Source organism: Camelina sativa, chromosome 2 (genome assembly GCF_030686135.1).
Source record: "Camelina sativa cultivar CO46 ecotype springtype chromosome 2, ASM3068613v1".
Taxonomy (NCBI): domain Eukaryota; kingdom Viridiplantae; phylum Streptophyta; class Magnoliopsida; order Brassicales; family Brassicaceae; genus Camelina; species Camelina sativa.
Window position 1 is genome coordinate 15280461 of NC_141881.1, and position 23679 is coordinate 15304139.

Sequence of the window (23679 nt, forward strand, 5' to 3'; positions counted from 1 at the left end):
AGTATTCTGTTGTTGCTGCTGATACTCTGGCTTGGAAGTGTAGCCTGAATAGTTCCCACTGTAAGGCCTATTGCCTTGCTGAGTTCCAAACCGCTGTCCCTGATACCCAGCTCCATACACATAGTTGACATCCTCCTCTGAATTCTCTGGCTCTGGCTCAAATGTCTCAACTTCAGCAGCAAATTGGACTGACTTCTTTCCCACAAGAAGATTGTGCACTGAATCAAGCTTAGCATTGACAGAAGCTAACTGGTTTGAATCAAATCCTCCATGCAATCTCTTCCTTTCAGCATCTGCTCCCTTAGTGCTATTGCTAGAAGCCAAATTCTCAATCAAAACTTCAGCATCTTCTGGCATTCTTGTCTTGAAATTCCCATGACTTGCAGCATCCAAAGCTAACTGATACTTCCAGTCACACCCTCTGAAGAAAATACTCAGCAATTGAACCCTTGAAAAACCATGGTGTGGACAGTCCCTCTGATAAGCTTTGAATCTCACCCAAGCTGCCTTGAATGCTTCATCTGGTCTTTGCTTGAAAGTGGATAGCTTGACTCTCAACTCATCTGACATTGCATCATCATAGAAATGGTTGAGGAAAGCCACTTTGACTTGTTGCCAAGATGTCAAAGATCCAGCTGGCAACTGCTTCAACCACTGAGATGCCTCTCCTGCAAGTGAGTATGGGAAGAGCTTGCAGAATATGAAGTCCTCAGTCACTCCATTAGCCTTGATACTGGTCACAAGATCCTCAAAATGCTCAATATGGTCCAGAGGCTTCTCATGGGGCAAAGCAGAGAAAGGTCTCTGCCCAACTAGCTGAAAGTAAGCAGGCTTCAGCTCAAAGTCATTCCTCTGGAATGGAGGAGGAACAATAGCAGACCGGTTCTCATACACCAGATCAGCCCGATTGTAGTCAGCAATGGTCCTGATCAGATCCCGGTTGTTCTCCTGTCTTCGAACAGGGTTCTGTACGTGGTTGGCAGCTCCACGCACGTCTGCAGGTGGGTGTCGATCGATGCCACCTGGTTGGTGTCGATCGACACCAAGATCCGGATCAGCCTGCTCGTTGACAACAGCCTGACCTCCAACGACACCACCTTGCTGGTTCACAACAGCCTGCTCGTTGACAACAGGTTCAGGAATCACGTTTCCTTCTGCATCAAGCTTTTGGCCATGCTCATTGCGCAAGTGGCCCTCTTGATCCCTCAAAACACCAGCCTCATCACGCATCAGAATGATCGTATTAACCATCTTCAGAGATTTAGCTGCCTTTCTGTTCTCACGTTCAAGCTTTCCCAACTCTTTGTTTGACAAATTCACAGTAGGACCAGACTTGTTGTTCCTTGTGTGAGGTTTAGGAGGCATGCACCTGAAACACCAAAGAGAAGAAAAAAAAAGACAAAAACGTGTAAGTAGAAAATAAAAGAAAAATTTAGACGAAATTAAAAACTTAAATCTAATGGTAGAATCAGAGAGTCCCCGGCAACGGCGCCAAAATTTGATAAGCTCAAATTAATCCCTAGAGCTACTCTCTCAAACAAGAGATCAATTGCAGTACTTAGGGGTCGAATCCACAGAGACTCAAGATCAAACACAATAGACTGTAAAGTTTTGTAAATTACGCTAAACAAGTTAAGTTGAATTGAAATAAAGCAATGCAAATATTTAAATAAAAGTGATGTGAATTCAGAAAATCAAAAGAGCTAAGCCTAGGGAATTTCTCAGGAAATTATGAAATATTAAATCAGATAAATTAATTAAGGTTCAAGCAATAAAAATCAGATCTAGAACTCTAAACTTTTGATAAATTAAATCAGTTCTCACTGCAGATAATATCTAAATTTAAAACCAGAAAATCCAAATCTCTTTGTAAAATTCCAAGTAATAAATCAGCTTTAAAAACAGGTTTAGATAAGTTCACAGAATTATTCATTCAAATCTCTTTGTAATAAACAATTCTGCTCATCAATGGTTTAATCAGGAAAACAATTATATTCTCATATCAATTTATTTCCCTAAGATAACAATTCTAGGTGATCAGTCAAGAACTATTGTGAAGAACAACCAAAGATGAAGATCATAAAAGATTAAGAACCCTAAAAATCTCAGATCTAATAAATCATAAAAACCCTATGAAAAACCCTAAACCTAACAAGCAAATTACTCAGACATGATCAAAGAAGAACAAATCATAATTCTGAATAACATGAATAGATATTAAAAGTAAAAGAAGGAGTTTAGAAATTCTTCTCTACAAAGCAGATCAGATCTCTCCCAAAAAGCTCTCAATATCTCTCTCTCAAAAACTGCTAGAAAATAACTTAAGGGTTTGGAAAATCTAAAAACACTATTTATATGTCCTAAAACACGTCAGGGGCTTATGTTGCAATTATAGAAGACTTTGGGCAAATTTGTAAAATTTCCAATTCCTTGTTCTCTTGTCGGGTAAACACTAGTGTCGATCGATGCCCTTTAAGTGGTGTCGATCGATGCTCGGTCTCTGGTCCGACTCCAACTTGATTTCCTTCGGTAAAATGCTCCAAAATGATCCAAATTGTTCCATATTGCTCCATCCGTGCCAAACTCCTAAATAACCTGTAAAGACTCAAAAATAACCTAGAAACAAATCAAAAGACTCAAAAAGCACACTTATATGATGGTTAAAAACCGTAAAAACCATCATATATCATGTAACATTGCAATGTTATACTCGGACCACAGGAGGTAGTTGTGTCGAGAGATGTTTATAGTCGTTAAGGATTGTTGCTCCTGAGGGGATGGTGATTCCCCTGAATACCGATAGCTCGAGGGGCTGAGGGCTCCGAGAGTGGCAGAGGGGATGTTGTTCTCCTGAGGGGATGAGTAGTTCCCCTGATACCGAGATCTTGAGGATTGTGGGCCAAGAGTGAGACGGTATAACTCGAAGACGCTGGTCTGAGAGTGAGATCGGTATGACTCGAAGGTTGCGACCTAAGAGTGGAAGAGTTGGGAGTAAGCAATTCCTAGGACGTGAGTATAAACATAACAATTGAATGTAGACCTTGAGAGATTGACGATGGTTTAATCTCGGGTTTTGAATGTGTTGACTTTTGGGACAAGGTTTTATGACTATAGCGTTTATGAATGTTTGGCTGTGTGCCAGGATTGTGAGGCCAGTGGTGCCGGAGTCCCGGGAAGGGGAGTTACAGCAGGATTGAGCTGGGAGAGGCATATTTGCCAGATACATAAGTTCACGAAAAGCCTTCATGGCAGGATAAACTAATCGTTGTAACGATGCTGGATGAAGTTCATTGGAGTTGGACAGGGTTGCTAGATCCAAGGTTTTGGTAAACTTGTTGGAGGGAATAAGTCAAGTGGTTTGAGTTAGCCGCCTGCAAAGCATTTGACGCGGTGGATCAGAATATGCGAACGTATGGTACTTGTTTGTTTTATTACGCTCGTATTGATGATTTACTGTGGAGAATTGCCAAGTGGAAAAGCTATTTCTGGAATAATTTATCTTGGGGAAGTTTTCCTAAGTGGCAAGTTACTAGAGGTTCTTGGACGAACGAGAGGGTTGATATTTAAGTGGCGGCGAGTTGATGTCGGCATACTTGAGTATTTGTTTAGTTGAGCTGAGGAAGCAACTAGAGGATTTATGGAGCAAGGGATTTATACGTTCTAGTGTATCACCGTGGAGAGCCCTGGTGTTATTTATTAAGAAGAAGGATGGGAGTTTCCGCTTGTGCATTGACTAATGGGGTTTGAACCGGGTCACTGTCAAGAACAAGTACCCTCTTCCCAGGATTGATGAGTTGTTGAATCAGCTGGGAGGTGCTACTCGGTTCTCTAAGGTAGATCTGGCGTTGGGTTATCATCAGATACCGATAGATGAGGCAGATGTGACGAAGACTGCTTTCAGGACGAGCTATGGGCACTATGAGTTTGTGGTGATGTCTTTTGGATTGACTAACGCGCCAGCAGCGTTTATGAGATTGATGAACAGTGTGTTTCAGGAGTTTTTGGATGTATCTATCATCATTTTCATCGACAATATCCTGGTTTATTCTAAGAGTCCTGAGGAGCATGCAGTGCATTTGAGGGCAGTTATGGAGAAGCTGCGGGAGCAGAAGTTGTTTGCTAAGTGGAGCAAGTACAGTTTTTAGCAGCGTGAGATGGGCTTTCTGGGTCACATTGTTTCTGCATAGTGAGTTCCTGTAGATCCGGAGAAGATTCAGGCTATCAGGGATTGGCCTAGACAACAGAATGTCACTAAGATCAAGAGTTTCCTTGGTTTGACAGGTTACTACAGGACCATGAGATGTAGTCTCTGGTAGAAGAGGATAGTGCGTTGAGCTTGTGCGTGGTTTCTCGAGAACCATTGGGTTAGGAGGCGGCTTATGGAGCGGATCTTCTGAGCAGGGTGTGGTTGGCTTAGGAGAAAGATTTGGGGCTGGTGAATGTCTCTAAGGATGTTGATTCAGAGTATCAGGTCTCAACTAATGGTACTATCTTGGTGCACGGTCGGATTTGTGTGCCCAAGGATGAGGATTTGAGATAGGAGATCTTGAGGGAGGCTCATGCGAGCATGTTTTTCTATTCATCCAGGAGCGACTAAGATGTATCGTGACCTCAAGAGGTATTATCATTAGGTCGGGATGAAGAAGGTTGTAGCTAGTTGGGTCGCGAGGTGCGACGTGTGTCAGCTGGTGAAGGCTGAGCATCAGGTTCCAAGCAGATTACTAAAGAGTCTACCCATTTCAGAGTGGAAGTGGGATATGATCATGATGGATTTTGTGGTAGGATTGCCAGTGTCACGAACTTTTGATGTTATTTGGGTCATTGTGGACCGGTTGACTAAGTCAGCATATTTTCTATCCATTAAGAAGATTGATGGAGCAGCGGTCTTGGCTAAGACGTATGTGAGAGAGATAGTCAGATTGCATGGGATGCCAGCGAGCATTGTGTTTGACAGGGATTCTAAGTTCACTTCGGTGTTCTAGAAGGTATTTCAGGCAGAGATGGGCACTAAGGTGCATATGAGTACAACTTATCATCCCCAGACAGATGGACAGTCTGAGAGGACGATCCAGACGCTGGAGGATTTGTGTGTTGGATTGGGGTGGCCATTGGGCAGATCACCTGAACCTGGTAGAGTTTGCTTACAACAACAGTTATCAGGCAAGTATTAAGATGGCTCCTTATAAGGCTTTGTATGGGAGACCATGTCGTACACCGTTATGTTGGACTCAGGTGGGGGAGAGGAGCATATATGGTGCGGATTTTGTTCAGGAGACCTCAGAGAAGATTCGGGTTCTGAGGCTGAACATGAGGGAGGCTCAGGATCGGCAGAAGAGCTATGCTGATAAGAGGAGAAAGGATCTTGAGTTTCAGGTTGACGATATAGTGTACCTCAAGATGGCTATGTTGCGGGGTCCGAACAGGTCATTGTCAGAGACTAAGTTGAGTCCGAGGTACATGGGTCCGTGTAGAGAGGTTGAGCGGGTGGGACCAGTGGCATATCGGCTGGAGTTGCCTGAGGTTATGCGTGCGTTCCACAAGGTATTTCATGTGTCGATTCTGAGGAAGTGTCTTCACGAGGGTGACCGGCTGTTGCCTAAGATTCCTGAAGATCTTCAGCCCAACATGACGTTGGAGGCGAGACCGTTGAGGGTACTCGGGAGGAGAGTCAAGGAACTTCGGAAGAAGAAGATTCCTTTGATGAGAGTCCTGTAGGACTGTGATGGAGTAGAGGAGCAGACTTGGGAGCCTGAGGCGAGGATGAAGGCAAGGTTTAAGAAGTGGTTTGAGAAGCAGGCCGCGACTTGAGCTTGTCTAGCCGGGTCTGAGTTGTAGTCCGTGGCTGGAGCGGGTACGGAGTATTCCAGCCCATCTCTCTTGATACTTGGTCGCTTAGGGGTGGTTGGTTGTGCGACTCAGTACTAAGATGAGGTGGTGCTCGGAATGCGGGTTGATGGATTGGATCGTTGTATCTTATTGTTTCTGTTGTATTTTCGTTGAGGTTGTAACGATTATGACATTTTGAGATTAATAAGATGAGTATTTTTCTTTATGTTTGACTGTTGTCGTCATGGGAAAAAGAGAAATAGCTCGGGTTTCTATTTTTGGAAGTTTCTATAAATAGAAAGTTTCCACAAAAGGAAAGTTTCCAGAATTAGAAGTTTCTAAAAGGGGAATTTTTGTGGGAAATGTTGAGGTAGATCTAGCCGGGAGATACTCGATGGCATCAGGTTTGTTTTTGCTCAAGGCCGTGCGGGCCCAACTCACGTGATACCGATAGCTCGATGGACTTTGTGGCCAGAGAGTGGGAGTGGTATATGTTGCTTTGGATGACGATCCGAGAGCGCGCTTGAGGGTGACGACCCAAGAGCGGGATATGTGAGGCTCCCTGGATACCGTAGCTGTGAGCCGCGGCTCGGCAGTGAGCCGGTATGTCTCGAGGGTTGCGACCCGAGAGCGGGGGGAGTGGGCGTGTGAGACTCCCTGGATACCGTAGCTGTAGGCTGTGGCCTGGCAGTGAGCCGGTATGACTCAAAGGTTGCAACTTGAGAGCGGGGGGAGTGTGTGTGTGAGTGACTTCCTGGATGCCGTAGCTTAAGGCGGTTGGCCTGATAGCGAGCCGGCATGATTCGTTGGTTGCGACCACGGACGGGGGAAGCACTGAGTTGTGAGCAAATAGTGTTTATGATGCGAGTATATTGGCTAGAGGGAGACCTCGAGGGTCAGTCAGAGGTGTGCGGGCTGTTGCGACAGTGGCATGGGAAACCTTGGCTGACGGTATTTAGTCCGGTCGGGGACGTGCGGGCCGTGTTGACGGTGGCACGGAGGTCCTTGACAGTTGGATGGTTTTGCAGGATTCGAGGACGAATCCTTGTTGGTGGGGGAGAATTGTAACATCCGCGAACCAATTTTTAAGGTTTTGGTGTGGGTGTCGATCGACACCCTTGGTGTATCGATCGACACCATGTTTTCTGGTTTGGTCCGGTTCGTTTTAATTGTTGTTTGGTTCGGTTTGGTTCAAGGAAAATCCCTAAATCGTGTTATAAGTGGAGAAGCGACAAATTAAGGTTTTTAGGATGTCTTGTCGCCGTTTTCAGAGAGAGAGAGAGAGGAGAGAGCCTATTGTGGTGTGAAGGAGATTAAAGGAGAAAGATCAGAATCGTTAGGGTTTGGCAGGAAACAGTTTCGGCATATCAAATCGTTCTCAAAGGTAATGAAATTTGGTAGGTTTATTCCCAAGTGTTTCATCGTCATTCGCCTTTTTACAGAAATAGATTTGGATTTAAACTCGATGAGTTATTGGCAGTTTCGTGAGACACGTTTTCTCAGACGCGAGTTGGGACCATCGGAGATTGTAACTGAGATCGTGGTCTCGTGTGGTGTCTGATCGTGCTGAAATTTTGTGGGAAGCTTCGTGACGTCTAGGGGTAGCTTTTCGCCGGGGCGATTTGATAGTTAACGGTTGGTTTGTATTTTAGGGTTTCGTCTTTGAGACTGTTCTTTTCTGATGTTTCTGTCCAGTTTTGTTATAAGTCGTTTTTGGTTGTGTGGCTTGTTGTAGGGCGTTCCTGGACTGTTTCAGACGTTAGGAGGGTCTCAACTGGTTGTATTGGTTGTTATAATCAGTTGATAAGGTGAGTGCATGACCATGGCTTATCTAAGCCTGAGAATCCTTTGTTGTTCTTGCTTGATTGGTGGTGCTTTGTGGTGTTGTTCTTGCTTGATTGGTTGTGTTAGTGGTGTTGTTCTTGCTTGTGGTGGTTATGTTATGGTTCTTATAGGTTCCTGAAGGTTTTGGGTGAGGTTGGAACGGATTGGAGATGATTGGAAACGGAGATTCGTCGTTTGGATTCGTGCAGTTCGCGTCTGCGAAGGGAGTGTCGATCGACACCAGTTAGGTGTCGGTCGACACCATGTTTGGTCAGTGTCGATCGACACCTCTCTGGTGTCGGTCGACACCAAGTTGCTTGTTTCGTGATTTTCCCTGGTTTGTTGTGTTTAGTTGTCATTTGTTAAGCATTGGAATCTCAGTTGCTTGTGTGTATAGCCCAGTAGATGGGAGGATTGCCTCACTAAGTATTTGTGATAATACTTACGCATCTCAATTGTTGTTTGTGGTGTGCAGGTTTGTGACATGGAATCATGGCAATGAGGAGGAGGATGATCTAGGGTCTCGTTTGTGTGTTATTGGATTTGTTGGTTATGTTGTTGGAACCTTGGTTAGTGTTATGTTAGGTTGCCAGATAGAATGGTTAGAAATGTTATTGTATTGATGATGTTGTTGGTTTTGTATTATTGGTATGTTTCCGCTGTGCTTAATGTTATTGCTGGTTTAATGTTGAGTTGTGGTTTGGGTTGGTTAATTAAGTAGTATGGGATGCTTAATTATACATTGTATTTAATTGTTAAAAAAAAAGGGGGTCGGGTTGTTTCAAATATATATGTTGTATGTTACTTAGTAAAATAAGTTTAGTATTTATATAGATTTATACTCAAAAATTTCAATAAATATATTTGAGCTCAAAATTTTATATTGATAAAAAAATATTTTAAATTAAAATCCCGCGCGTGCGCGGGTTCAAATTCTAGTAACATAATAATTTCATCAGGTTATTAACCCGACGCATAGTGGCTAGTGGCTACGGAAGTCCAGCTGATATATGGAGCCTTGGGTGCACTGTGCTTGAAATGTTGACTGGTCAGGTTCCCTACTCCGATCTTCAACCTGTAAGTCTTTCAAGATTTTCAAACATTCTTCATATAAGTAGGGAAATCCCATAAAAATCACCAACTGAACATATACACGAACATTTTGTAATTGTACTTCTATTAAAAAAAAAACATGGACAAAGCATTTGGTTCAGTCTCAACAAGTGACTTTTTTTGTGCACCTTCAGTAGTAGATATATGTTGACATAGTGGGAATTTGGACGTTTGTCTTATTATTTATGGGATTTGAAAACAGAAGTTAAAGACAGAATTTGTTCAAACGGGCAGGTTTATGCCGTGTATAAGATTGCAACGGGTACGCTTCCAGAAATATCTGATACTCTGTCGTTAGACGATCGACATTTTATACTCCTAAAAGTGAAACCGGAAGAGCGGCCAACTGCAGCTGAGCTGTTTAACCATCCATTTGTGAGAAGGCCCTTACCATCGAAAAAAAAAATGATAAAACAGGAATGAGTAGAAAAATCTGTTCCTTATCAAATTTGTAGAGAAACAATTTTCTTCTACAATTCCTATAAAAAAAAAGGAACGAGTAGGGATAGTATGAGGTCCATATATTATAATTTCGAAAAAAAATTACTACTAAATATTAACAAAAATAAGAAACAACAAAGAACAACACATTCTATTCCATTCGTTTTCTAAAAACTGGTCACCAGTTAGACCTATAAGATAAATTTATACCAAAAAAAAAATCTGTTTGATAGGATTTTCTGTTTCAGTGCTAATTAATTTTTACATTTCTCTATTAATCCTATGAAATTGTTTCTTGCTCAAAATACGAAATTGTCAAATCGAAATCAAACTTTTGAGAATTTTTATTTTATTTTTTCTTATAAACGAGGGCCCCTATTGAGTTTTTGAGACGTTAGGTTGGTGTGGCGTTCGCACGTGCGTATCGTGGAAATGTATGAATAATTTACACGCCTAATGAAAACGTTTCTTTGGTTAGGTTGGTAATATATAGTACGTCGTGGTCGTGCTTATAATGCTAAACAAAAGATATAAAGTAAACAAAAAACGCTGCGTTTTGTTTCCACGTCTATATCTTTCTCACAAGTCTCAAAGCAAGATCCTCGTTCTTGGTTATTTTTGAAACAAAACTAAAAATAGAATGGGTGTGATCTCTCCGATTGAGACTCTGTTCTTAAAGTCTCATCATCGTCTTCTTCAACCTCGAAACTATTCCTACCCAGTGGTTTTAAATAACACTCGAGGACATTTTGCTAATTTCCCACGTAACAGCTTATCATCCTCTTCTCTAGGTTTCACTTTTGTTCTTCTCTGTTTTTATGAAATATATTCATTTCTTTAATCTTCAATTCTTGTTTTTAATGATTAATTTCTCTTGCAGGATCATGTTCGGTTGAGTTTCCACTAAGAAGTAACCCGATTTCACAAAGTAAGTTGTCAGCTTTTTAACTCTGTTTTTTTAGGGTTGAAGCAATTCAGGTTTTTAATGTTTTTGATTATGTGTGTTCTACAATCCAAAGATGGCAAGTCAAGTTATCATTGGAGGAGATATGTCTCGGAGTCTGACACAAACGAGGTAAAACACAAATCAACGAAATTGCAACTTATTTTTTTCGCTTTCTTGGCAAGTAACAGTTATGTTTTGTTTCAGATGTACCATAAGAAAGTTTCTATAATGGAAACATTAAAACAAGCCAACTCTTTTATTCCTCATGCAATTCTCTCAAGTACAATCTTAGCTCTTCTCTATCCACCTTCTTTCACATGGTTCAAGCCAAGGTTTGGATCAACCTAATTAATTACTAATTCGAACAAAATCTTGATTAATACTATAATTAAGCATCGCAATCTTTAATGACTATTTCTCCTTCTTTAGGTACTTTGTGCCTGGCTTAGGGTTTATGATGTTTGCTGTTGGAATCAACTCGAACGAAAGAGACTTTCTCGAAGCTCTTAAAAGACCAGATGCTATTTTCGCCGGTTACATCGGACAGTACTTGATAAAGCCACTCTTAGGTTACATCTTCGGCTTAATTGCTGTCTCTCTTTTCAATCTACCTACTTCTATAGGTGCTGGAATCATGTTGGTCTCATGTGTTAGTGGAGCTCAGCTATCGAATTACACAACTTTCTTGACTGATCCTTCACTTGCACCGCTTAGCATCGTCATGACATCTGTCTCAACTGCTATTGCCGTCCTTGTTACACCTATGCTTTCACTCTTACTTATTGGTAAAAAGCTCCCCGTTGATGTGATTGGGATGATCTCTAGCATTCTTCAGGTTGTGGTTACACCTATTGCCGCAGGACTACTTCTAAACCGGTGAGACATCAATCTCAATCAATTAGAAAACCAAAATTTTCGGTTTATAAATTATATTACTAACTTATAAATTATGTGACTGCAGGTTATTTCCAAGGTTGTCTAATGCAATCAAACCATTTCTCCCGGCGTTAACAGTTATTGATATGGGTTGTTGTATAGGAGCACCCCTCGCTTTGAACATAGATTCAATCTTGTCTCCGTTTGGTGCAACCATTTTGTTCCTCGTCGTCACGTTTCATCTCTTGGCTTTTGTTGCTGGTTACTTTTTCACTGGTTTCTTCTTCAGCAAGGCACCTGATGTAAAAGCTCTACAAAGAACGATATCTTACGAAACAGGAATGCAAAGTAGTCTTCTCGCTCTGGCCCTCGCGACAAAGTTCTTCCAAGATCCTCTCGTTGGAGTTCCTCCAGCAATTTCGGTGAGTTCAAAACCGACCCCATTTTGTTGCATCTATTTGGTTTTTAGTTCTTTAACAATGTTTTTGTGTTGATTTTCTTTTGCAGACGGTAGTTATGTCTCTAATGGGTGTCTCGCTCGTTACCATATGGAAAAACAGAAAGGAGTAGTCACATGAATCCTAATTGTTTTTTTTTGTAACGATCTAGTTTTTCTGTAATGAGCTAGATATGGTTTCTTATAAAAAGAACCAAGACTTTACCCATAAAGAGTTTCTAATGGTTTCAATTTTGTTCTTGATTGATTATGATACAAAAACAGGTTATAGTAAAACCAAAACAGAGTTAAAAAAAAAAAAAAAACCCAGAGAACAATACAAGTTTTTAATTTACTTCTCATATGTAAGTAAGACTTGTGATATAAATTTAAGGGTGAGACTTTCGTGGAACCAACCAATATCTCAAGAATACAATTGTATTCATGTGGAAATGGATGTTAAATATGTGGTTAACTTTGATTAAATATTCTTGATCCATTACCTTTATTGAGTACAAGAGCATATAGTATCTTCTAGATAATCTCCGGATGAGTTTAGCATTATTCTATATTCTGACTTTTCTGAGCATCTTCCTTCTGCATTAATACTTTGTAATATTCAAGTCCTTTCTTTGAGGTCTTTAGGTTATCTAATGGTCCTTTGCTTAATCATGAAAAGATAAAATTCTTTGGCTTTACTCATTAAAAGATTCTATCAGATTCTATTCGTTTGGTTTATCAATGAAAATGAAAGGTCAAATTCATGCTTACAACTTAAACTTCTACCTATTTTTAGACTTTTATTTATTAACTTCTAACTGTGCCACGTGTTCAATTCTTAGTAGGGAAATTGGCATAAATAACCTAAAAAAAATTATAATTCATTCACTAACTACTCTAACCAATGAAAGGTAATATACTTTATATTATCTATATTATATACCATTTTAACCTTCCCATAACAACCATTCTTACCACCTTGTCACCATCACTTTTACCCCCTATCATCACCACCACCATCTCTTTATCACCATCACCATTAGGGTTCTCAATGTACTAACCTCTAGGATTTAGATTTCCTTCGGCCACAATTAGCGGCCGCCACCACCTCTGGTCACCAGCCACCGCCATCTCTGGCGACCTTCTCCGGCCACCATTTCCGGCGATCTTTTCCGGCAACCATCCCCGGCGACCTTCTCCGACAATCAATTCCGGCAATCAATTCCGGCGACTTTCTCCGGCAACCTTTGCTGGTGAATAACTCCGGCGACCTTTGCTGGTGAATAACTCCGGCGACTACCTCCACTGGCCATCCCCGCCAGCCACCTCCACCGGATATCTCCACCGACTACCTCCGCCGGCTACCTTGCCGGTGGGCCACCATCACCACCATCAACCAACACTAAATTGGTAATTTTTTCTGCCCCTGATCTTAAATTCCTAATTTTTTTCAAATAGTTAGTTATTTTTTTCTATAGTTTTTTTTTTGTTTTGGTCAGTGAGCTAATTCACCCTTCTTAGTAATAGGGTAATAAAGCTAGAGTTTACCCCCTTTTTTTTTTGGCTATGTTTATTCACTTTTAGCATATGGGTCAGAGAGGCAGCAAGGAGTTTGGTTGTACAAAGTCAAAACAGCATGATGTCTCGACCATTAGGGATGGGTAGGGTTCGTACTTCGCTCGGTAGGGGGATGTGTAAGCCACCACTCATATATTGAAGGTCTTATGATTGATGATTCTTCCATTTGAAAGTTAACATAAATAAAATAATCAAATGAAAAGGGTCTCTAATAATCACAAATGGTTATATATATAAATCATGGTGGAAGATGATCTAACCATTATCTATACAAAATGATTCGTGGTTATGCTTAAAAAGAAGAATGTCATGTCTGATTACATCAAATTATTTTGTAGTACACCATTAAATATTTTAACAACTATTACCTCATCTGTTTTGGTTGGTAGAGTATCTTTCCATTATTCCATACATGTGATTTAAAATACAAAAAAAAAAAATATATAAAAAACAAACAAGAGAATTATTATTATTCATTTTCTTAAGAAAACAGATTTGTGTTTCAGACCAAAAAGTTAATACAACCCCTAAGCTTAAAGACAATATAATTATTGCGTTAATAACAATCTTTGTTAAAATTCTGACTTTTTCTTATATCTCAGCACAAAAATGTTTAAATTATTTTTTAAAATTTAATTTATATGATTTTATCTAATCCAGTGGACGACTGTTGAAAATAAAGGAGGAAACAGTGGACGACTGCGATGAAATGGTAAATGACTTTATTAACCTCTAAGATTGTAAATTATTACGATAACGCCATTACCCCCAAAAGAAGCAGTTCGATGAGAAAAATAAAAAGAGAGAAGAAAACAGAGTAAACGTCACATAAAACGTCGGTCGTAAACAGATCCAACGGCTGAAAAACAATTCAAAAGCACGCCAACACTGACGTCGTAAAAAAAAGAAGGAAACCGTGTCTCGTTCGTCGTCGTCGTAACTCGTAAACCAAAAAAACAAAACCAATTAATGATTAATTATTATTTATATAAACAAAAAGCCTCATTTCTCTCATCAACTATTGTTGCGTGTTTGGTTATCTCTTCTCTCTTCTCTTTTCATCTCTCTCTCTTCTCTTTTACCTAAATCAAAGGGATTTGTTCTGATCAAAAACACTTTTTTTTTTTGAACAGAATTTAACAAACAAATCCCTTAAAAACGAACCCATCCCTTCAAGATTAAGAAACCCCCACCGATCTGTTGAAATTTTCATTCCGGAAGAAACTTTTGCAAATTGGTGGCAACAAATCTCATTTGATCTGACTTGTTCTGGTAAATTTTCTCTCTCTCTCTCTCTCTTTTCAGAAATTGATTTGATTTGTTTTGTTTCTTTTTCAACAGATCTGAATATTTTATGGGTCATTTCTTATTGATTAATCCGTGTTCTTAATTTGAGTACCGTGATAGATCTTATTATAGCTGGGTTCTAAAATCAAATTGAATCGATTTGATTATGTTGAATCTGGGTTACATCGAATTGAATCGAATCTTATCGTGTTATGAATCGATGTCAACCTTAAACAAAAAAAGATTCTTTCTTCTGTTGTCAGATGATAAATGGTTTTTTTTTGTTTTGTTATTTGTTAACTGAAGGTGAGAAATAGATAGATTTGAGAAGGTACAAGAAATGGGCTCTGAGCAGAACAACAGCACAAGCTTTCCACCAACAGAGCCAAAGCTCTGCGATAACGGATGCGGGTTCTTTGGATCACCGTCCAACATGAACCTTTGTTCGAAATGTTACAGAAGCTTACGTGCTGAGGAAGATCAAACCGCGGTAGCCAAAGCTGCGGTTAAGAACTCTTTAAAGATTCCGTCTTGCAGTATCATTGCACCGGAACAAAAACAGGTTCTGGAAGTTAAACCAGCACCTGTTGAAACCGTTGTTGTAGCGGCTGAGCCGTCTTCGGCCGCAGAGGACGAGGGGGAGCCGTCGAGATCTGTACGACCAAACAGGTGTTTCAGCTGTAACAAGAAGGTTGGGGTAATGGGTTTTAAGTGCAAATGCGGTAGCACGTTTTGTGGGAATCATAGGTACCCTGAGAAGCATGAGTGTAGCTTTGATTTCAAAGAAGTTGGACGTGATGCAATCGCAAAGGCCAACCCGGTGATTAAGGCTGATAAAGTCCAGAGGATTTGAAAACAAAACAAAAAAAAATGTTCTTTTTCTTAAGTATTATTACTTTGTCTTCTGCAATTTGATCAGTTTCTTCCCGGGAATGTTGATGTGATGTGATCATGTTCGATTTGTGTTTGGTTTCCATGAATCAAAAATGAAAAATTGCTGCTCTTGGTTTCTCTTAAAGTGGAGTCTCATTTGCTCGTACGTTTATCTTGTAAAACTAGACACGTCGTGAGATTGAATCTATTTGCTTTTCTTCTTGGTTATGTTTTGATTCAACTCAACTTAGAGATTGAACATGTTTAGAGTGCCTTTGTTTTAGTATCTCATATATTATGAAGCAAATGGGCATAAATGGTGGGTCTCAAATCAGTTCGATGTGGTGTGTCGTCGGGTCATCAGATAACACCTGTGACTGTGTTTGAAAAAGACCATTCATGGAACTTGGAGATAAGATTCTCAGATTAATTTCCATTCTGTTGGCAAGTTGACATACACACAACTGAATAAAATAAAAATGAGCATTACAGGCCCAATGGCCCCGGATATATATCTTATGAAAATGTTTTGTTTAACTTTTATTTACATTGCAACATTTTACATTCTTTTTTAGTTACGCATATCATTTTTTATTTATATTTTATTCTTTTGAAACTCTTTTTAAACAAATTTCTATCAGTCTTGATTCAAAATAATAATAGTTCTCTTGTCCAGTTGGTAAACTTGACATGTATTTTTAAATCCACTTTTATATCTTAAAGTTCTTTTGTAAAAAAAAATCAGATTAATTTGACATAAAAGTTAATATTCTATAACATTTACTATCACATAATTGATATTTGATACATCTACTTTACACATTTTCTTACAATTTATTAAATTTGTTTTTCATCCTCTCAAATGAAACAAACACTATTTTATAATAAAAAATATCATAATAAAAACCAGATCTTGGATGAGAAATGAAATAGTTTAAATACATGATTATGATTATACCTTTATGTAATTTTATAAACCTTAATTATTACAGATTTTAACATCATATAATGTTTTCTTTCATTAATTGAGTAGACAATAAAATTAGTCAGCTTTACTAAAATCCTATTAAATTATGATAAAATGATTTAAAATACGGCTTAGGCGGGCGTACATACGGTCCATATACGATATACGGTGACCCAGTGTATCGTTTCTTGTCTAAGCATTTAACATATATGGCTTGGTCGAATACGGTTGCTTAAACGGCGTTTATACAGTCGACTATACGGTTATCGTATATACGGTACATTTTTTTTTAACCTTCATTCAAACTGTAAGCCTGTAAATTGATTAAACCCTAAGCTTTCTTATCATTTTTCTCTACTGCCGTGACAGTTAGGTTGGTAGTTTCAAACTTCATTCTATATTCAGAGAGTCTTCAGGTTTGATTTACTCTCCTTCTCCTGTTTTGATTTTGATTATATTATATCATATGATATTTCTTTTTTGGCTTTATCATCTATCATTGTTGTCTTGTTGATTAGAGACCTAGAATTCTTAATATCGTAAAACTACGTTTGAGCATTGGGTTTTGATATCGCAAAACTCTGTTTTGATATCAAAACTCCTCTGTTTTTAAAATGTAAAACTGAGTTTTAATATCAAAACTCTGTTTTGATCTCGTGAAGCAGTGTTACGAAGCATTGTTACGAATATTTGTCTTTTGTAATTTTTTTGCAGAAATTATTCAACTTCCAATGGATTCTGGTTTGAATGAGGAACCTAGTGGAGCATCAGATTCAACACTTTTGAAGTGAAACTCGAAAGATATTGCTTGGGAATATGGAATGTTGTCTGATTCGAAGAATCTTGACAAAGTTAAATGCAAACTGTGTGGGAAAGAATTTTCAGGAGGTGCTTACAGGATAAAAGAACATATTGCCAATATTGCTGGAAACGTTTCTGCTTGTCCAAGATCATCAAAGGATGATCAAGAGAAGTGCATGACTGCTATCGAGGAAGCAAAGAAGAAGAAGAAGAAGAAGGTAACTCTAGATGATGAGCTGAGGCAGACAGTTAATGTTCATGGCAGTGGAGATATGAATGATGTGATTGAACTTGAAGAAATGAGTTCAAGAAAGATGCAAAGGACACTTGGTCCAATGGATAAGTTTGCAACAAACATCAATACAGAATCTAGACCTCTTCCAACTAGGCAACAAAATATCACTGATGCTCTTTGGAAAGAGAAGCTACACAAGGTTCAGCAATATATTGCTAGGTGGGTGTATGCTTTAGGGGTTCCTTTCAATACCATAGCAAACGATGAGTTTAAGCTAATAGCTGAAGCTATAGGAAAATTTGGTCTAGGAGTCACACCACCAAGTCAACACCAACTTCGAGAGCCTTTACTTAAGGAAGAGGTTGATAGAGTTCATGGTTTGCTGAAACCACAAGAAGAAGAATGGATGCACGATTATGACAGATGCTTAGTCTGATCGAAAAAGGAGAAGTATCATGAATCTGTGTGTTAATGGCAAAGGAGGTACAATGTTTCGCTCATCTAAAGATAGTTCAAATGAGGCTCATACAAGTATATATATTTTTGAGTATGTCAAAGGCTGCATTGAGGAGATTGTTGAAGAGAACGCAGTTCAAGTGGTTATTGATAATGCTGCTAACAATATGGCTGCGGCAAGAATGATGAAAGAGATCAAGCCGAGTATATTTTGGACATCATGTGCGACTCACTCCATCAATTTGATGCTTGAAAGCATATCGAAACTCACAAGGTTCAAAGGCACAATTCAGATGGCGAAAGACTTCACAATCTTCATATATGCTCATCATAAGACATTGGTGTTGATGAGAACATTCACAAATAGGACAGACATTGTGAGACCTGGTTTTACTAGATTTGCATCATCATTTCTTACTTTACAAAGTCTCTTGGACAAGAGGGATCAACTAGCAGCCATATTTTCTAGCGGTGAGTGAAGAAACTGCAAATGGTCGAAACATTCCAAAGGAATCAAGGCATTTAACACAGTGATGAGTGTTAAATTTTGGAATGGGGTGATAATGTGCTTGAAGGTTTTTGGACCATTGGTCAAACTGCTTCGACTTGTTGATGGATATAAGAAGCCTACAAAGGGATTTCTGCATGGAGAACTGGTAGAAGCAAAGACACAGATCAATGATGGATTAAAACATGTGGAAAAAAATGTTAAGCCGATATTGAGTATCATTGAAGAAAATATTAAGGGTCAACTTGACAATCCTTTGCATCTGACAGGTTATTTGTTGAACCCATACTACTTCAATAAAGATTCAAGCCAAGCCTCCAGTGATGAGGTATCAAATGTAGTCTTTAAGTGTGTCTCTGCATTTTTCCCCAATGATGTCAACACACAATGTCAAGTCATCAACTCTGAACTGGAGATTTACAAAAACAAAGAAGGGAACTTTGGAAAACCATGGGCCATCCTAGCCTGCCAGAAAGAAGATTATGATCCAGATACTCTTCTTTCACTTATTTTTCAAACAGAGCAAAAGCATGTTTTTAAAGAGAGAGCACGAGCATGAAAAACAGAGCAGACCACAAACATGTTTTTAAAAAACAGAGCATGATATATCATGGTTTTTACGGTTTTTAACCATGATATAAGTGTGCTTTTTTGAGTCTTTTGATTTGTTTCTAGGTTGTTTTTGAGTCGTTACAGGTTATCTAGGATTTTGGCACGGATGGAGCAATGTGGAGCAATTTGGATCATTTTGGAGCATTTATTCAGAGAAAACAAACTTGGAGCCGATGAAGAGTGATGGTGTCGATCGACACCACCTTGGTGTCGGTCGACACCCTGTTTTATCTACGAGAGAAGCCAAGTTTTGGAAGTTTTACAAAATTGCCCAAAGTTTTCTACAATTGCAACACAAGTTCCTGACGTGTTTTAGGACATATAAATAGTATTTTTAGGTTTTACAAACCCTTAAGTGATTTTTAGCAAGTTTTATTTTCTGCAACCCTGTGAGATTTTGAGAGATTTTGGGAGAGAGAGATCTGAACTGCTTTGTAGAGAAGAATTCCTAAACTCCCTCTTTACTCTTTTAATTTCAATTGCTTATTATTCAGAAAGATGATTTGTGTTTCATTGAATATGTCTGAGTAGTTTGCTTGATAGGTTCAGGGTTTTTCATAGGGTTTTTATGAATTATAAGATCTGTTTATTTAAGATTTATTATCTTTCTAGATCTTCATCATAGGTTGTTCTTCATATTAATTCTTGATTGATCACCTAGAATTAATAACTTAGGAAAATAAATTGATATGAGAATATAATTGATTTTCCTGATAAAACTTTTTGATGAACAAAATTACTTCTTGCAAAGAGATTTGATTTAGTGATTTTGTGAACAATCTAAACCTGTTTTTAAAGCTGATTTTTAACCTTGAATTTTACAAAGAGATTTGGATTTTCTGGTTTTAAATTTAGATAATATTTGCAGTGAGAACTGATTTATTTTACAAAAATGTTTTGAGTTCTAGATCTGATCTTAATTGCTTGAATCCTATTTAATTGTTGATTTAATATTTTATAAATTTCTGAGAAATTTCCTAGGCCTAACTTTTTGATTTATTGAATTTTCACAAGCTTTTATTTAATACTTTGCATTGTTATTTCAATTCTAATTAATTTGTTTAGCTTAATTAAAAACTCTATAATTTATTGTGTAGACTTGAGTCTTTGTGGAATTTGATCCCTAAGTATTACAGTGATCTCTTAATTTGAGAGAGTAGCTCTAGGGATTAATTTGAGCATATTAAATTTTGGCGCTGTTGCCGGGGACTCTTTGATCTACCATTAGATTTGAGTTTTTGATTTTGTCTAGATTTTTCTTTTTATTTGAAACTTACACGCTTTTGTTTTCTTTTCTCTTGTGTGTTTCAGGTGCATGCCTCCTAGGCCTAACACTAGAAACAATAAAACTGGTCCAACTTTGAAGCTTTCAAACCAAGAGTTGGGAAAACTTGAGCATGAGAACCGAAAAGCAGCCAAATTTTTGAAGATGGTTAACACAATCATTCTGATGCGTGATGAGGATGGTGCTTTGAGGGAGCAAGAGGGCCACTTGTGCAATGAGCAGGGCAAAAAGCTTGATGCAGAAGGGAATGTTATCGCTGAACCTGTTGTTGTTAACGAACAAGCTGATGGTGTCGATCGACAAGAGCACGTTAATAATCCGGTTCGAAGACAGGAGCACAACCGAGACTTGACCATGACCATTTCTGACTACAACCGGGCTGATCTTGTGTATGAGAACCGGTCTGCTATTGTTCCTCCCCCATTCCAGAGGAACGATTTTGAGCTGAAACCTGCTTACTTTCAACTAGTTGGGCAGAGACCTTTCTCTAACCTGCTTAATGAGAAGCCTTTGGACCACATTGATCACTTTGAGGATCTTGTGACCAGTAGCAAGGCTAATGGAGTGACTGGAGATTACATTTACTGCAAACTTTTTCCTTACTCACTAGCAGGAGAGGCATCTCAATGGTTGAAGCAGTTGCCAGCAGGATCATTGACAAATTGGCATGACATCAAGGTGGCCTTCCTCAACTACTTCTATGATGATTCAATGTCAGATGAGCTGAGAGTCAAGCTGTCTTCTTTCAAGCAAAGACCAGATGAAGCTTTCAAAGCAGCTTGGGTGAGATTCAAAGCTTATCAAAGGGACTGTCCACACCATGGTTTCTCAAGGATTCAATTGCTAAGTATCTTCTTCAGAGGGTGTGACTGGGAGTATCTTTTGGCTTTACATGCTGCAAGTCATGGGAATTTCAAGACAAGATTTCCAGAAGATGCTGAAGGTTTGATTGAGAACTTGGCTTCTAGCAATAGTACTAAGAGAGCAGATGCTGAAAGAAAGAGATTGCATGGAGGATTTGATTCAAAACAGTTAGCTTCTGTTAATGCTAAGCTGGATTCAGTGCACAATCTCCTTGTGGGTAAGAAATCTGTTCATTTTGCTGCTGAAGTTGAGACATATGAGCCAGAACCTGATCAAGAAAACCAGGAGGAAGAAGATGTGAACTATGTCTATGGGAATCAGGGACAATGGTTTGGAAATCAGCAAGGTAGCAGACCTTACAGTGGAAATAATCAGCGTAGCAACTTTCAGGGGAATTCTTCAGGCTACACTTCTAAACCTAACTATCAAAATCAACAACAAGGGAGCAACTTCACAAGGACTTATGGAAACTCTTCCTATCAGTCCCCTCCTCCTAATTCAGCTGAGAGTAGTAGGATGGAAGCTATGTTAGAGCAACTCTTGCAGGGTCAGGAGCAGTTGTCAGTAACTTTCAGTAGGAAGCTTGATAATGTCTACACAGAGCTTAATGGCAAGTTTGAAGCTTTGAACATACATGTTAAGAAGCTGGAGAATCAGGTTGCGCAGACTGCTAGGTCTGTAAAAAGGCAAGAGGGTTATCTCCCTTCAAGAAATGAATCAAATCCTAAACATTCTTGCAATGCAGTCACTTTGAGAAGTGGTAAACAGTTGCATTCAGTACCCCATAAGCTTCAATCAGATGCATTGCTAGAATTGATAGATGAAGATGACGAGGTGGAAGTCTCGAATGAGCCAGTGTCGACCGACTCTACTGAGCATCGATCGACACCCAAATCACCCAAAGCCTCGAGCAAAACATAGGACGACGGTGTCGATCGACACCACCTGGGTAGCCATCGACACCCTCCATGAACCAAAGCTGAAATCACCAATTTTACTACTCTGGTTGCTGAAAGAGTCTACACACCCAAGGTACCATTCCCCAAGAATCCGAGGAAATCTAAACAAGAGCTAGATGATGCTAAATGCAAAGCCATGATGGATAAGCTTATTGTTGAGTTACCTTTGGTTGATACTGTTAGGACTTCTCCAATGCTTAGGAGATATGTCAAGAGGATGGTAACTAAGGATTTGAATGTTGAGCAGGGAGTGATGATGATTTCAGCCCAAGTCAGTGCCATCATTCAGAACAAGATTCCAGAAAAACTTCCTGATCCAGGGAGCTTTGTTCTTGATTGTACTATCTTCACTGACAGATTTGTTAGATCTTTGTGTGATCTTGGTTCCAGCGTCAACTTAATGCCAAGAACAGTAGCACTCAGCCTTGGAATGACAGACTTCAACCCTACCAAGATCACTCTAATCCTTGTTGACCGGTCTGTTCGTATTCCAAATGGTGTTCTTGAAGATGTTCCAATTAAGATTGGTGAGTGCTTGATACCTACTGATTTTGTGGTATTAAAGTATGAGGAGGAACCCAAGGACCTTCTTATTCTAGGAAGATCATTCTTAGCCACTGCTGGAGCTATTATTATGTTAAGAAGGGTCAGATTGGTCTTAATGTTGGTGATCTACAAATGCGTTTTGACATGGACAAGCTGGTTAAGAGGCCAACCATTGATGGTCAAACATTCTATGTGGACACATTGTCTAATCTTGCTGAAGAGATTTTTAAGGAGCTGCATCCTGAGGATTCTCTAGAGAGAGCATTGGTTGCTTCTGCTGAAGAAGCTGAGCATCTAGATGACATTGCTGTTGGGTATGTCAAGTTACTTGATGCTAATGAACAAGTGAAGAAACTGGTTGCACAAGAGGAATTGGTTAGTACTTCTTCACAAGCTGAATTTTTTTCTGATTGGAGTCTGGAGAAAGCTCCAAAGCTTGATCTCAAGCCATATCCTGCAGGTTTAAGGTATGCATTTTTAGGTGAGAACTCTTCTTATCATGTTATTGTTAGTGCTTCCTTAAACAATGCATAGCTCACTTTATTGCTAAGCAAGCTGCGCAAGTTTCGCAAAGCTCTTGGCTATTCTCTTGATGATATTGCAGGAATCTCTCCAGACATTTGTATGCATAAGATTCATCTTGAAGAGGGAGCTAAGACATTTATTGAGCATCAGAGGAGGCTGAATCCATATTTGCAAGATATTGTTAAGAAGGAGATCATCAAGTTGCTGAATGTTGGGATCATCTATCCAATATCTGACAGCAATTGGGTTAGTCCAGTACATGTTGTTCCTAAGAAGGGTGGAGTCACAATGGTGAAGAATGACAAGAATGAGCTGATCCCTACAAGGACAATTACTGATCATCGGATGTGCATAGACTATAGGAAGCTGAATGCTGCAACCCGGAAAGATCACTTTCCACTTCCTTTCATTGATCAGATGTTGGAGAGGTTAGCTAATCATCCATACTACTGCTTTTTGGATGTTTATTCAGGATTCTTCCAGATTCCAATTCATCCTGATGATCAAGAGAAGACCACTTTCACTTGTCCCTATGGTACATTTGCTTACCGCAGAATGCCCTTTGGTCTCTGTAATGCTCCTGCGACATTTCAGAGATACATGATGTCTATCTTCACTGATATGATTGAGGATTATATGGAGGTGTTTGTAACGCCCCCGAACCGTCCTATGACCACGAAGGCCATCGGACAGCCACGAGACGCCACTTACGGAACTGCGC

General features: G+C 39.3%; 3 protein-coding genes, 1 non-coding gene and 1 pseudogene across 5 annotated transcripts; 4 read left to right on the forward strand and 1 right to left on the reverse strand.

Moving 5' to 3' along the window:
• Nucleotides 1-454: 454 nt before the first annotated feature.
• On the forward strand, nucleotides 455-555 carry LOC147948658 (small nucleolar RNA R71; annotated as a pseudogene).
• A 9121-nt stretch (nucleotides 556-9676) lies between these two features.
• On the forward strand, nucleotides 9677-11714 carry LOC104717899 (putative sodium/metabolite cotransporter BASS5, chloroplastic). Of its 2 annotated transcripts, none has more exons than XM_010435545.3 (7): nucleotides 9677-9995; nucleotides 10085-10132; nucleotides 10224-10279; nucleotides 10355-10482; nucleotides 10580-11026; nucleotides 11112-11448; nucleotides 11534-11714. In XM_010435545.3, exons 1-7 carry the CDS (start codon nucleotides 9845-9847, stop codon nucleotides 11594-11596), a joined length of 1230 nt encoding a protein of 409 aa, XP_010433847.2. In that variant the 5' UTR covers nucleotides 9677-9844; the 3' UTR covers nucleotides 11597-11714. The 2 variants fall into 2 exon arrangements, with proteins under 2 accessions (XP_010433847.2, XP_010433855.2); XM_010435553.3 differs by having other exon boundaries at nucleotides 9710-9968.
• Nucleotides 11715-13841: 2127 nt separating this feature from the next.
• On the forward strand, nucleotides 13842-15345 carry LOC104717888 (zinc finger A20 and AN1 domain-containing stress-associated protein 7). The gene is made up of 2 exons (XM_010435536.2): nucleotides 13842-14312; nucleotides 14634-15345. Exon 2 carries the CDS (start codon nucleotides 14668-14670, stop codon nucleotides 15178-15180), a length of 513 nt encoding a protein of 170 aa, XP_010433838.2. The 5' UTR covers nucleotides 13842-14312; nucleotides 14634-14667; the 3' UTR covers nucleotides 15181-15345.
• Nucleotides 15346-16893: 1548 nt separating this feature from the next.
• Nucleotides 16894-19082, forward strand: LOC147948659 (uncharacterized). Its single transcript, XM_087477129.1, is given in 2 exon segments — nucleotides 16894-17608; nucleotides 17610-19082. Coding segments are annotated over 2 exon segments (1149 nt in total). The 5' UTR covers nucleotides 16894-16988; the 3' UTR covers nucleotides 18139-19082.
• A 1702-nt stretch (nucleotides 19083-20784) lies between these two features.
• Nucleotides 20785-20891, reverse strand: LOC147948660 (small nucleolar RNA R71). Its single transcript, XR_015586220.1, has one exon. It is a non-coding gene; the product is annotated as a small nucleolar RNA R71 (small nucleolar RNA).
• Between the last annotated feature and the right edge of the window lie 2788 nt (nucleotides 20892-23679).